This window comes from Coccinella septempunctata, chromosome 6 (genome assembly GCF_907165205.1).
Source record: "Coccinella septempunctata chromosome 6, icCocSept1.1, whole genome shotgun sequence".
Lineage (NCBI taxonomy): Eukaryota > Metazoa > Arthropoda > Insecta > Coleoptera > Coccinellidae > Coccinella > Coccinella septempunctata.
The window spans coordinates 16489269-16504550 of NC_058194.1; the positions used below are offsets into that span (position 1 = coordinate 16489269).

The 15282-nt window shown below is 33.7% G+C and overlaps 1 protein-coding gene across 5 annotated transcripts in view; it reads left to right on the forward strand.

Moving 5' to 3' along the window:
* The window catches only part of LOC123314829 (chondroitin sulfate N-acetylgalactosaminyltransferase 2), a 122061-nt gene extending 117845 nt beyond the window's left edge, over positions 1-4216 (forward strand). For all 5 annotated transcript variants that reach the window (XM_044900205.1, XM_044900203.1, XM_044900204.1 and 2 more), the window contains one exon: positions 3559-4216. In XM_044900205.1, coding sequence (XP_044756140.1) covers positions 3559-3774 — 216 coding nt within the window. In that variant the 3' untranslated portion in view covers positions 3775-4216. The remainder of the gene's footprint in view (positions 1-3558) is intronic.
* Positions 4217-15282: the final 11066 nt, after the last annotated feature.

The following is a 15282-nucleotide window of genomic DNA, read 5'->3' on the forward strand; positions in this document are numbered from 1 at the left end:
TCAGAGACGTGTAGTCTCGTAGATTCGTAATTACTTGTATATGAGAGTGCTCTTTGGCACTTTGTGACTCCAGTCTGTGGACTCTTGTCATAGATGGAGAAGTACCATTAGGGAAAATCATGTAATTCAGTTTTTCAGCTCATAAACATTTGCTCACTTAAAAGTTAATTGGACATTGAAATAACCATTTCAACCGATTCCCAAAAAAAAATATTTTAAGTACAAAAATGAAAAATAAAAATGGGTATTTAAAATTTAAAGCGATTCGTTTCTATTGTACAAATTGGCAACATTGACTGAAATATGCGTTGATAATAAAGGACAACAAATACACTTTCTTGATGATATAGACAAAGATGTCTGTCTATGAAGTCTGCGACGAACGAGGAAGGTCGTAAAATTTTATGGGATTTTTTATGGCCTGTTGCTGTTGAGGCTCGCCAGTGAGTACGCGCCTCATGATGGCTGTAAATCAACAGCTGTTATCTTATAACAGTAGGCGCTGTTGCCAAATCGTAAACTAGAAACGAAGCTATTTAAATTTTAAAACCTCATATTTGAAGAATGATTTTGAATATTTTCCGCGGTGCATTCGAAAAATTCATGAATGAAACTCATAATTATTCAGTTTAAACTTGCATATGCTGTAATAACCCAAATTGAGGAGAATTGCCACCGAATCGCAATCAACTTTGGAGTATGTTGGCTCTGCCATCCTAAATGTTTTATAAAATGTTTCCTGGAAGGAATCGATAAACGGAAACCATAAACTGAGGGCATAAAGGTAAAGGGCCTGACGGTCTTGCTTCATGATATACAGGGGGATATTTTGATATTGACTGAAAATTTAAAGGTGATCTTCAACTCATCTAAGGTTTGATTTTAAATTTTGCGGTGGTGGCACTCTTTTCTACAGTATTCAATTAAATATTTTTTCAAATTGTACTGTACTGCTACTATGAAAAAATTTTTCTATTCGCTCTAATATGGGATTATCCTGTACATGCAGTCTAAAAAATTTCCTCTTTGTGTTGAAGTACTTATTATCTTATCTATCCACTAATTTCATTTAGCAATTATAAAATTTAAAAATCGGGTACAGGTTACTATCATATTATCGGAAAAAGTAAAGTAGAATAAAAGTACGTAATTTATTCAGCAAAAATTGCATCATTGAAAAAATACGAAATGAATGGAAAAGTCTAGAATTGATAACAAAATGGTTGAACTCGATAAGTTGCACTGCACGTTGAAAAATTGCAAAATATCTTATTTTCGAGCGAAACCAGGATCAATCTAGAGGCTGTTAACCGACTAATTCGTATTTGCGAAGCAGTTAAAGACAAGCCATACCTCAAGTTGCTCGACTGGGAACAGTGATGTTCTGGAGCTCTCTAAGAATTCCCGTAATCCCCATGCAACAAAGTTTAACAGGGTTGGGGTATGTAAGTCTGGTGATTCCTCTCATAATATGACTTTGGAGAGGCTTTTATCAATGCAGAATGATTCCCAAACGCGTATTGTTATGAGTAGGTTGCATGCTTGTTAGTTTCGTGTTCACAGTTCGTCATCATATACAGGTTGTGAGTGTATAGTTGCGGAAAAATTTAAGGTGTTATTCCTTCTCTAAACCGGTGAAAAAGATCTAGGATTAGCTAATTTAGCGTCAGAAGTATTCCGAAAAAAAGTCGATGCGTCCTTATAAATTTAATTCAAGCCAATATTTGAAAGAATCCTGATTCAAATTCAAGAAGATAAATTTTTTGGACTGTTTCTTTTGGAGTAACGAATCGAATATTACTGAGAGTGGTACATTCAATGGGCATAAAAGTAATTATTGGGTCAAACAACAATCGCACCACTTGAGACACAATGAAAAACATTCTTCAGTAATAGTTCCTGAAGATCCAATCGTTCTAAGGTTTAAAGGCGAGTCACTAGGATTATAATTGTGATCATCCGAATTAGGAAAATATCCCTAAATTCCATTACAACTGGCGACAGAATTCCGAAAACGTTTCTCGGCATTCCGGAAAACATACTAAAAATGATTTATATGAGAATATTGTTTTCAGTTCTCCTTATAATTTTGGGTGAGGTTAAGAAAGAATATAGATCATCCGAATGGAAAAATCAATACAGGGTTTTTCCAACAGTGATCTTTTTTTCTGAAGAAGCGGTAGAAGTCGCCAAAATGAATCGTTCCACAAAAAATAACCATTACAAAACAATCAAGTTGACGAAGTTGTAATGTTGTAAAAGTCACGACGAAAACGTGAAATTAGGAGAAACGTTATTTCAACAGTCAAAATCGGTTGGCCAATCCAGAGATCATATCGAAAAAACAGACAGATAAACAAAAAAAATTAAAAGATTTGTTAATGTACGAATAAACCGTAAAGAGTCCGATATTCGAAAATTACATATACCGCAATCTATTATATTATGTTTAATTTGGGAGTGTATCTACAAGGGTAAGAGAGAAGTTCAGTTGGTTGAATGGCTTGTCATGTCGGGAACCTTCTGTTATTGACTGTGATTTGGTTTTTTATCCCCTTTTTATATAAATGGGATAAGATGGTAAAACCATTGAATTCTAATTTTACTTAGTAATAACTCATCAATTATTACCCTACAAAAAACTACCTCTCATAGTGTATGTAGTTGTCTCTGAAATACAAAAAGAGATAAGATTCATTTTCGTTAAGTTTAACCATTCCTTTCCTATAACAAAAATGGGTTGATAAAAAAATCATTGAACAAATCATCTTTTATCCATTTATGGTAAAAAAGTTAGGGATACCATTCAGAATAGTCAAGTAACACCATCCTAACTGAATCGCTTGAGACCATTTGCTGCTGAAAATTACAGACATTTGTGCATAATGATCACACATTTATTCCTAAAATTAGGCGCGCAAAAATAGTTACAACTTCAAATAAATCAGTAACAAGGTTAAAAACGTCAATTCCACAAGTGTCGCTGTCAAAGGGAGGAGCACGAGCTGTATTTTGTACTTCGCATCCCATTTTGCTTAGTTCAAGACTCAAAAAAAAAACGAAAACAAGCATTTGGAAATTAATAAAACTGGAATTGGTAACTCTAACGAAAATATGGAATCATATTAACACCGACACAAAAAAGTCTTCGAAAACTTCAAAAACAAGTAGGTATGAAATTTAAAAAAATGTAGGAGCAGAACATGGCCACTCTAGAATTTTTAAATCTCCAGGTCGTGATCCAAATTGAACATTTACTGGCGCTCATAGGTTGAATTCAGAAAGGGAGATATATATCTCGCTTCACCTGGAGAATGCACGGTTGAAATATTTATTATTATTGCTAACAGCAATCCCATAAAATCTTCATGCCGAGATTTAATAAAAGAGCGAAATGGCTGGACACGAACCTAACAAAAACTGAGTGAGAAAATAATTTCGTTCCTTCATCCTTCGGTGAATTACAGCGGACGGAAAGAAAATGGGACCGGACCAATTTCAATTATAAGACGAACTTTTCGTTCTGGAACTTTAATAAAAGCGATTCTCTTTTTTCAGGTCTGTAGCGGAAGTACGGGAGGTCAGCCCCTATCGACGGATCAGTACATGGCCTGCATCCGTTCCAGGGCAATGAATGAGGCCTCACATGCTCAGCTGGGCTTCTTGGCCTTTCGTGACGATATTGCCGCTAACAGCAGTCCAGACAAATACCCGCTTCACCCTCCAAGACCGCTCAAATCCACCTCCTTGAGAAGGGGCAAGGCCCTCACCTGAGGCCGGTTCACCGAGTTCTAGGTACACATCGGTTAGTGAGGATGTTTAATTGAGCTTGTTATGAAGTGAGAAAGAGTTAGGAGACTGATCTTGCATCGGGAAATGTTTTAAGTTGATACTAAATATCGAACGATCGAAAAATTCGTCTTTAAGTAGTCTATCGCCCAGTTGCATTAAGATTTGACGCCCTATCAAAATTTAAAACTGTTATTTTCGAAGGGAAAAATGGAGGATTAACATTTTGATGAAGTATTAAATTTTAACGGACTTTTCTGCAACTGGACGTATGTGTTCAAAATTTGAAAGTTGATGAACCTATTGATGAAAGTTTGGCGTTTAGCTAAATTGCAAATAATATTGGAATATTCAATGATCTCAAACTTTGGCGTACTTTTCGATATTCTCCGATAAAATAAAGTACAAAATCCTTTGAAATGGATCACAAATATACTCATCGGAAAAATTTTCTATCCACTCAATAAATTGATTAAGTTTGTTCATTGATGGATCTGTTATTGCGCGTCCGATTTGATCAATTTGATCTTTGAGAGGGGTATACACCGTTTCAGTGGCCAGTTCAAAAAGCAAAAAGGTATATCTGACGTAAGAAACTTCTAATATATATGGGGTTTTCATTTTAATTCATTTCTTTCAGTTCGTAATCTTTCAAAGTCAGAAATATTTTTATATTTCAAACAGAAAAAAGAATATGAATATTTTTTCATTGGAAGAAAAATTTTCATTCATGTCACTCACTTTCCGAGGTGAAATTTTCAGGGAATTTCCAAATACAAAATTTTTCGAAAAGTCTCGCCATTGGGTACAATTCGAAACCTGCAGAAATTGAATGCTGCCATCTTTTCGACTTCTACTGATAGTTCAAGTGTTCTGGTAACATCCAACATTCTAGTAGTCTTTTCAGTCACAGGAGGACACACAGTCGCAATTAGCCCTAAAAAATTAATTTTTTTTTTATGTCTTTCTGTAGATTTATTCCCGATAACGGGATACAGCAATGATGATGAATGAGTCTTTACCCCCTTACATCTAAAACGAATGGCGAGAAAGTCTCGTAGTATAAACTCCACTTAATTGTGAGTAAGTTTATATGAAATCTCTCTATCACAAGCCGATAGGTACATAAGAGAAGTTTCGAAGCAACATATTGTTACTTATAGACTTATCGTTAATAGGAAAAGATTTCATGATTACGCATGGTAATGCCCGACCGCATGTTGTTAGGATTGTATTTGAGAGTATTTGGCAGATGTTGATATCCAAGCATAGAATTAGCCTGCTCTTAGCCCAGATCTGAACTCCAAAAGAGGGATGCTCTTGATACGAAAATACGATCTCGCAAATTTGCAGCAGCTTAGAGACGTTAAGAATAGAATCAAATCGACCAGGCGTTTATTCAACCATTTTTGAGGGCATACTAAGATGAATGCAGCTGTTATCCGTGTATACGGGGAAAAACACTGCTTATTCAGTCTTTTATGTTTTTCACTTACTTTTCATTTTTTTTCCTTTATGTTCGGATTTTGAGTTGAATTTGTAAACGAAATTGTAAAAATGTGATACTTTCCTGAAAACCCTGTATCTTCCACAGAAATGGAGATATTGTTATGATTAAATATGAAATAGTAACGAAAAGATGTGTCTTGATGATGAAATAAAAAATTACAAGGTGAGACAATTGAACAATCCACAAGTTATAATGAAGAAACAAATTACGTTTCCCCCTGTATAAAATGACATACGCCTAATTTTCTTGGGAATCAGAACTTGTGATCGATTTCATATAAATTTACCTACAGTTAAAAAAATTCAATCAAATCGTGCTCAAAACAAAACATTTATGAATAAACAAACTTCATCGATTTATTGAGTGGATCGTTTATCTTGCCGGTGAGTCTATTTCAATTTTTTTTCTAATAAATGTTCGAGTAACCGGAGTAACTAATGGGAAAGATTCTTGAATCTAGATATATTCGTGCACATTCAACTCGGAAATACTTTTTGAATTGATTTAATGACCTATGCTTAATTCAAACATTTTCGAATCTTACAGGTCATGGTCTCAGTTATTCATGAAAATGAACTAAAGAATGAATATACAGGGTGTCTCAGGTTGCCGGTCCACTCTTATGACTTTGCTGTTTCGAATAATATTGCTCATAAAGTATATATTAGAGTGAACATTTCAAATATCCACTGAAATAACTGATTGACAAGAACCCGGATGAAAGATAATTCAAATGAAAGTTTCTTAGTCTTCAGGGAGACAAAATATTCAATTTCAAGTCTGATTTCAAGGTCAAGTATATTTTTTGACGGAGAAATTTATTTTTGTGTGCAGAATTTTAACCTTCGTGAAAAAGTGAATAAATTTTACTCCTTCGTTTTTCCATGGAATGAATTTCTCTGGAGGTATGAAGTGTTTCATGCTTGAGATGATTATGATGAAGTACAGGGTAAAGCACAGACTAAAACCATAGTCAGCATCTAATCTACCTCGACGTATTTCTGTCAATACTTTAAGTTATGGTGGTAGGCTAGTTCGATTTGGTGACATTCGTTTTAAATTTTATATCAATTCATGTTACCTATCTAAATTAATTTCGTTCATTATTTATCTACCTCAATGTATGAAACGTTGTCTTATTCATGATTGCATTTCATTAAACACTGAAGAATCGCAAAAAATTGCTTCGAAAACATTCGTTATCAACAAAGAATTGTGGACACAATTCATCGAAAAAAAAAACAACTATTATGATCTGCAAAATTGTCTGCAAAAGTAAAGATACCTAATTTATTCTTTCGGAAAAAATCAATACACTTATTTGTTTGACTGTCAAACAATATTTACTAAACAACAATTCAAATAGGTACAGAACATCGACTTTCAAATTTCATATTCTGCTTAACGAAGAATTTTTTCGAACGATCCATATATTTTCCTCTATATTAGAGTAAAGCTCTTAGGATCTCCCAATGCAAGTAATTAATTTTTTCGGCAAATTCAAGATCTTGCATGAAACTAACGCACGAAATATCGTACGTATGTGATAATATTTATCAGGCGAATCTGCTTCACATATACCATATTCTTTTTTCTGACTGGAGTAGTCGTATGAGCGCACATATATGCGAATTAAATCTTTTTATTTACGTTCAAACTTAAAACAGGGTCGATCCTTCTAGCGGAAATATGTCAAGTCACATTGAAAGTCTCTTTGTTGAATCATTAAGAGGATTTTCGGAAGATCCCCTTTCACGGGGATCAAAAACATGCATTTTCCTCGATAATCGTTTTACGATTTTCTCGGAAAGGTTTAATCTGGTCGAAATGATACTAAAACCTGAACATAGGTATCCGTTGCAGCTTAATCTCGGGATCAGAGGACTTCATATCATTCATTTTGATGTGCAATATTGACATTTCCACTCAGGTACCCAGTTTCAGTGAAATACGTGAGTTGAGATCTGAGATTTTAAATGAGGGAGATCTGTTCTATCTGTTCCTTGCATGCAACATGAAAACAGAGTAGATGAAATACATTTTTATATAAATTGCCAAATGCTCACGAACACAAATGATATTCATTACGCAGATAAAAAAGCTTCTTTTGTACCTCAACAAACACATCTTCCAAATGGAGTTGAAATCCTGGTTCAACGAAAACTTCTTTATTAATCCCAATATCCAACGAGGTTTGGTCACGTGCACACAGGCTTTTAGGGAAGTCAATTTTATTATGACTTTTCAGCAAACAAATTTTTCAAAAAGTGCGAAAAATTTATGGAATTTATTTTATTCCAAAAAAAAATAATTGCATATTTTCCTTCGAAAGATGCTTACGCAAACAAGAATTTGGAAAACATTGGATGACCTTGACTTGAGTTTGACAGCTTTCTTCTGAAAAATATTAATATCTTATTGGGAGATCAATCGAGCGGATTTTTATACAGTAGAAAATGCGTAGAGCACAGGAGATAATGAAAGATTTTTTAAGCTGAATGTCATGGAAATAAAAAATTTATAATAATTTTATATTTCCAAAAGAAGAACTATTCATATATCATGAATGCTTCAATATTGATGACGTGGAATCAAATTAAAAGAAAGTTCCACAGCCATTAATTAGTATTTTGCTGCATCTGAAGAATTGTTATTTATATTCTAACACACCTGTGGAAAACTCCGAATTCAATTGATATATATGTGATAATGAGTCTCTTGAATATTTTCATTTCAGTAGATATGACAGAAAGAGTAAGTCATAAGTTTTCACATCGAAATATTTATTCCCTCCTCATTATTATCTGCTGTTGTCTTTATTTTATGAAATATTTTGTACAGAAGTTTTAAGAATTTGTTGAAACCAAAGCTTGACTTCTCTGTGTTAAGAGTTTATGTAAATTTTGAATTCCTCAATAAATTATTGTTGATGTAAATTGTGGTTTTTCTAGAAAAAAATTTACCTTGAACAATTCATTTTTAGTCGAGATGAGAGAATTGCTTGAATGATCGAAGTATCAAACCATCAGGCTTGTTTTGTGGCTTGGTAGAGAATCATAATTATTTTACAGCATTGCTGAATATTAATAACGAGATGGACAAGGCCATATCATAAGATAGGTATTTTAACTCTGCCAGATATATTCTGAAATCTGAAACCTTTTATATTCTTGGTCACTTAATTTTTTCACCTTTTTTCTATTCAATATTTCCGGAAGTTTCTACCGGTCATGAGACAACTGCCTTGAGCCCGAGAATAGTGAATAATCATGCACAAATGAAACTATTTTATTTAAGCGAAAATACCTACAGTGGTGTCAGTTTTGAGCCCTGTCTCCTTACACAAACGTGATTTGAATCCCCATGGAATAAACTTGAGATGTTGTCTATATAAATATCAACAAAGGTAAGTATCCAATTGGCAGATTAACCAAAAAAGGAGCATTTCCATCTTGAAAGAGTAAATGCTGACCATTATTGTGCTGTTCTGTTTCTCGTTAAATTGGCAAAAAAACATTGAATTCTATACTCTGAAAAGTCGACTGATAATACCTGTTACAGCCAATCTATAATAGCTATTGGTTTTACAAGATTGCAGGGTATTCGGCCAAAAATTATAATTCCATTTGATATATCTTGTGAATGATTTATGTGACCGGCGATTAATTTATTGTTCGATACATCAAATAAAATTGCAGTAAAACGCCAAAGAAAGTTTACTCGTATGAGTGCAATGATATCGAATTTGTCCACCAAATCAGCACGCATATTGCAAGTCATGTTTTTCATTGGATTCAAATGTGCTTTTTCATGTCTCTATCTCGAAATTAAATTTGAAACAAAGAAAAAGATGAGAAATATTTAGAAAGAACAGAAACAGTAAATATAATGAATAGTTCGATATGTTTAAACATGACGGCCTTATACCGAAATACCTAATATCCCAAACAAAAGGAAGATTAGAAGAATAACGAAAGAAAGAGTAAAGAACATAAATAGTTGATTCAATTTCGAAATTATATCTGGAGCAAAACAAAAGTTAGTAGAAAACGTAAAAAGAAGGGATTGATAATATAATTTTTTTAATTTTGACATATGAATTGACACTTCTAAAATCTAATTGACGTTTTGAAACGTTTCACCCTTCGTAACCAGTTACGAAAAGTAAAATATTTCGCAACTCATGATGAAAAGATACTTGCTCCCATAGTAACGGAGTGTAATATTAAATATTTTCGCCTCCAGACGATTTGAAGAGAATCTGAGAGGAAAGCTTGAATAAACGTTTTTGGTACTTCTAATTTGAATTTATAGCTACATCCTATTCAAAATTTAAAAAAAATATTGTGCGAAACACAAACATATTACCAGGAGAAGACATATATTTAACGGAAACAAGATGGGAATAAAGCAAAAAGAAAGTGCATCAAGTTCGTCAATTAGGTTAGATTGTTTATATTTGTTAGTTATAGCAATTTAAAATATATCACCCTACCCGAAACGTACATTAAAATTTTGAACTAGGACCTGCAATTATTGAATTTTCTCCTTGGGAGTTGATTGGGAATGCGTATATCAACAATCCTGTGAAATATCAGCGAAAAATTCAGCATACGAAGATACATTTCAGCATTTTTACATAAATCAAAATATCCCCAAAAGCGACATTTGAACTCCTAATCCTCATTAAGTTTGAGGTTCTCTATTTCTACTGAGCCTTTTTTCCTTACGTTACTACTCAATCTGTATATGAAAATCCAGATTACAAAGAGAAAATCTTTTTGAAAATTCTCTTACGGTGTTTCCAGTTCAAGTGTGAGGAGCATCACTTTCGCACCATAATCTTCTGAGAGAGACATTTAAGTCGTCGGAAATCCTTGAATATTGAAATTTATAATATTCGAACCTTGTTGACCTGATCTGACTGACGATTGAGTCCGGTCTCCCAAGTGATGCTTTTGATCCTTAGGTGTTCGATGAGCTCGATAAGTCCCTTTTGTTTTGGAGAGTCATATCAGTGGTTGTTGTCAATTAAAAAGAGAGAAAATCAAAGGATGTCTGACCCCGTATTGATAAATGAATGGCAGTGAATAATCATGAAAAATTTACCCCGATATAGTGTTAAAAATTCAAAACATTCCAACACATGAAATAACCAATTGAAATTATATTCTCTTTGAAGAATGATTCATTTTCTCACCAAACAATTCCATCAGACTGAAACATGATATTATATGGAATTAAAGGCAACATGAGATGGAAATCGAATAGCTTTTATTTAAAAAATCCTGCGCATTTTTCCAGAGGGGGTAATTCGCGTAACAAAGGGCTGATCCCCTTTGAGCGGAAAAAATTCGACGAATTAACACTCTACCGATTTTCCAGAATGAAACCCCTGTCGACAATATATTTGGGGCAGACAGAGGTAGGCGGAAATGCAAATGTCAACTCGAAAAATCGGGCCGTTTCCGATGAATTCTGTGCGAACGGATGCGTTAGTTGCGAGCCGTAGGATATATCGGTCATCGATATACATCAACTGGAATTGCTACAGGTAATCGAATTTCAGTAACATGGAAGTAACCGCAGGATGTTATTTTTCTTGTTCGGGTAAGGCAATTTTTACAAGAAAGGCGTTTATTCGAATCGAAATTGGGCTGATTTATCGAAAAGGATTTCAGCCATTTTTTCTTTAGTTTTTGGAGTTTCTGGAATAGCCTTCAATTATATCAGATGCTAGGATATCCAAGTTGAGCATTATTTGAATTCTTTGATATCAATTGTAGGGTGTACTTATTTATGTACAAAAATATTAATGTTTCTATAATAAAAATGAAGTGTCAAAAATGAGAATGGGGTATTTTCCTAAATTTCAAAATATATGTTATTAAAATCTTTATACCTCAAATATATCGAAATATATTTTTTTCGAATTCAGAAGTGCTCTCTTATGAACATTCTACGTCATTTTCAATATCCGGCAACGCCCATCGAGTCAATAATGGTCATGAAAGTTTTCTGATCAACATAGACGTAATAAATATCAAGTTTTGTGATCACATTTCACAAGAAAAACAAATAATGACACAAAATGTCATCGGTTTTGAGAAGGTACAGATACAGATTACAGAAACAATTTTTTTTAATCTGTCCATATCTTCTTGATCGGTTCCACTGTTGTCAAATTAACAAAAATTACTAGACCTTACTGAAGGCATTCTACGTCACAAGCTTTAACATATTCGAATGATTACTAAGTTTCGAAGGGTGTATTACTGAAATTTCTGAATTTTGAAGCGAATCTTTCAGGTGTTGGATAACTAATGAAAAAGGGTTTCCATAAATAATCTTAAATTCGATTTTGTAGTTTTAGGAAACTTGCCCATTCTTTTAGAAATGGAGATTAACTAATTAAATATTGGTGCGAGAATAATATTTTTGTCAGAGGTGAATATTTTTCGTGAGCGGTTGAAATCGATAGAAAATAATAAGGTCATTCGAGGGGTTTTCACAGTTGTTGAGGAGGCATCTGAGACAATAGAGGGTTTTTAGATAAAAAATTAAGATAACTGTAAATATCAGATGTGGCTTTTGATTGGTTCATATCTTATTTGAGTGACAAGAATCAAAAAGTTAAGAGGGGCCGGTCTACACCGTTTCAGTGGTCAGCTCTAAAAGCGAAAAGGTATATCTTACGTCAGTAACAACTGATTATTATTGGGTTTGCATAAAAATTCAATTCATTCAGCTCGTCAGTTCGGAAAGCCAGAAAATTTTTACTCGTTAAATGGAAACATTTTTTCAGGGAAGAATAGATGTTCATTCATGTTATTCACTTTCCGAGGTGAAACGATTTTTTCAATGAATTTCTACCTAAAAAAATTTCTCGAAAAGTCTCTACATTCGCTACAATTCGAAACCTGCTGATACTGAAAAAAGACGTTCGTGGAGTGCTGCCATCTTTTCGACGAAAGTGGAAACTATTGTAATATTCGTAATTCCTACTGATCGTTCGAGTGTTCTGACAACACCCCACATTTTGGTAGTCTTTCCCCTCTTACGACTTATACGGATGGCGAAAAAGTCTCGTGGTATGAACTCCTCTTGAATTCAATTATTTCGAATCAGATACCACATATACAGGGTATACAGGGTCTTTCACGAGGAACCTCACCCATATTTATACGGAAAACTACTGAACGTATTTTCATGAAATTCAGCACTTATAAGTATTTCACGATGCTGATGAAATCTAAAATATTTTCAAGGCATGAGCACCTCCGGTTTTTCCGGAAATGACGTCAACTTCCGTTTTTCAAATTAGAACACCATTTTTTTATTGCAGAAATAGATTCCTCAGAAAATTTCAAGTTATTTTGATGTAACATTTTTCAGTTTTGGTTGGAAAATTCACTCTGAGCGGGAAAATTCGAAAAAAAAATCGAAAATAGAGCTCCGCTGAAACAAGAATAACTTCGAGGTTTTTGGATGGAAAATTTTCATTTTTGGGATTTTTCAAGATGTAAGATTGATGTATCCGCTTTAAAAATCGAAATCGCGATTCATGATACAGAGGGTGAAAAAATCGCTTTCAAAATTAGGGATGACAAAATCGTGAAAAATCAATTTTTTCAAATCAGAACCCCATTTTTTTATGGCAGATATTGAATCTACGTTAAAAAATAATGTGAGTGTATGCATCACACCCTTGACCTAAAGTGGATATTTTCTGAGTTATTCACAAAAAACTGTTTTTCGTCTTGAATTTTCAGCTATTTCTTTTCCCTTCACGCCAAAAAGATGAAATTTTCAGGAACTGTTACTTAAACCATGTTTTAGATTTTACTACCCTAATATGCAAGAGAAAAAAGTTACAGGTTGTTCCTAAATAGATGGCGAATTTTGATTCGAATTTGTATCGGAAACCTCTTTATTTCAACTAATCGGCCATCGGTTTTCTCTCCAGTGATAAATAAATAATTCCTTATGAACCATATGCAGAAACTTACCATGGTTTACATTCTTTTTTTTTAAAAAACAGTTTTCTGTGAATAACTCAGAAAATATCCATTTTAGGGCGAGGGTGTGATGCATACACTCACATTATTTTTTAACGTAGATTCAATATCTGCCATAAAAAAATGGGGTTCTAATTTGAAAAAATTGATTTTTCACGATTTTGTCATCCCTAACTTTGAAAGCGATTTTTTCACCCCCTGTATCATGAATCGCGATTTCGATTTTTAAAGTGGATACATCAATCTTACATCTTGAAAAATCCCAAAAATGAAAATTTTCCATCCAAAAACCTCGAAGTTATTCTTGTTTCAGCGGAGCTCTATTTTCGATTTTTTTTTCGAATTTTCCCTCTCAAAGAGAATTTTCCAACCAAAACTGAAAAATGTTACATCAAAATAACTTGAAATTTTCTAAGGAATCTATTTCTGCAATAAAAAAATGGTGTTCTAATTTGAAAAACGGAAGTTGACGTCATTTCCGGAAAAACCGGAGGTGCTCATGCCTTGAATATATTTTAGATTTCATCAGCATCGTGAAATACTTATGAGTGCCGAATTTCATGAAAATACGTTCAGTAGTTTCCCGTATAAATATGGGTGAGGTTCCTCGTGAAAGACCCTGTATATATATATATATATATATATATTCTTTTGAATGTCAGCAATACATTTTTAGGTATCAAACAATAAAGCATATTGTTTGGACCAAAATATTGCGATAGGACCAAATAGACCTCAATAAAATATTGCGGTGGAAAAAGATAGAGGGCGTTGAAGTTGAATTATTTTCTTCGTTTTTTACTGATAATTGCACTGTATATTTTTTCATCCGTTTAAAAAAAAACGCAATTGAACAGTTCAGGGCATCGGAAGGGGATTTGAAGTAACGATTTATTTATTTTATTTATTTATTTCGACGATAAAGCATAATTAAAAATAATGTAACATAAAAAGAATAAACTTGAATTAAATGTTCTACGTGGCCTCCTAGTGGTGGCCTTTTCTAATTCATTTAATAAAGGACTTTCGAACTTCTAAGAAAATATTATTCTGTCCCCTTATGATAAATTCAACTTTAACGCCCTCTATCTTTTTCCGCAGGAATATTTTATTGATGTATATTTATTCCTATCGCCATATTTTGGTCCAAACATTCTGCCCTTAGTCTATGTCCCAATAGTTATGAAACACCCTGTATAATTAACAAGGCGTTTCATAGGGAACTTTGGAAATTATCCGCATTCGCCTACGATGACAATGTTGTTTATATGTAGTTGGCTACGATATATTTCTGAACCTAGATCTGAAAATTTGTTTCAGCAAAAAACGAACCAACCTGATCAATTAGAGAAGCCTAATTTAATTTATATAGAAAAGGTTCAGTACCTAATAATGAGAACGAGAAAACACGTTTAGAATGTTAGTAAATTTAAATGGTTTCTGTACTTGCGAGGTACTTTGCCGATGTATACAAAACCTTCTGTTATGATGTATCTTCTGAATTTTACTCAAAATTGTAACCTGATGATGTAGCTTGCAAACTTGCAAGTTATTGTACGAAACTTTTGTCCGACCTATATTGGAATTTGCCGGTCTAGCTGGGTGGTCTTCTATCACGAGCGATATGGAAGCATTGAAGGCTATTCAACCTCTTGGTATACTCGAATTCAATATGGTCGAAACCGTCCAGATTCTCGACTCGACTTAGATTTTCCCGCATCCCCAGCATTGCGCGGCGTCGTGAAAGAGGTGATCTAATCAGACTAATCATAACATAACGAGCTCTTCATAGCAAAGCCCATGTTGGCCTTCAGACCCTGTTCAAGCGAAACCTAATTCACTTGACAGGACACGCTCATATAAACTATCTAAAGAAAGATTTAAAACTTCACTTCGCCAGAATTTTCTGACGAACAGTGTATTTGAATGGAATCGCTGTGACAATTGGGCATCCACTGTCTTCAC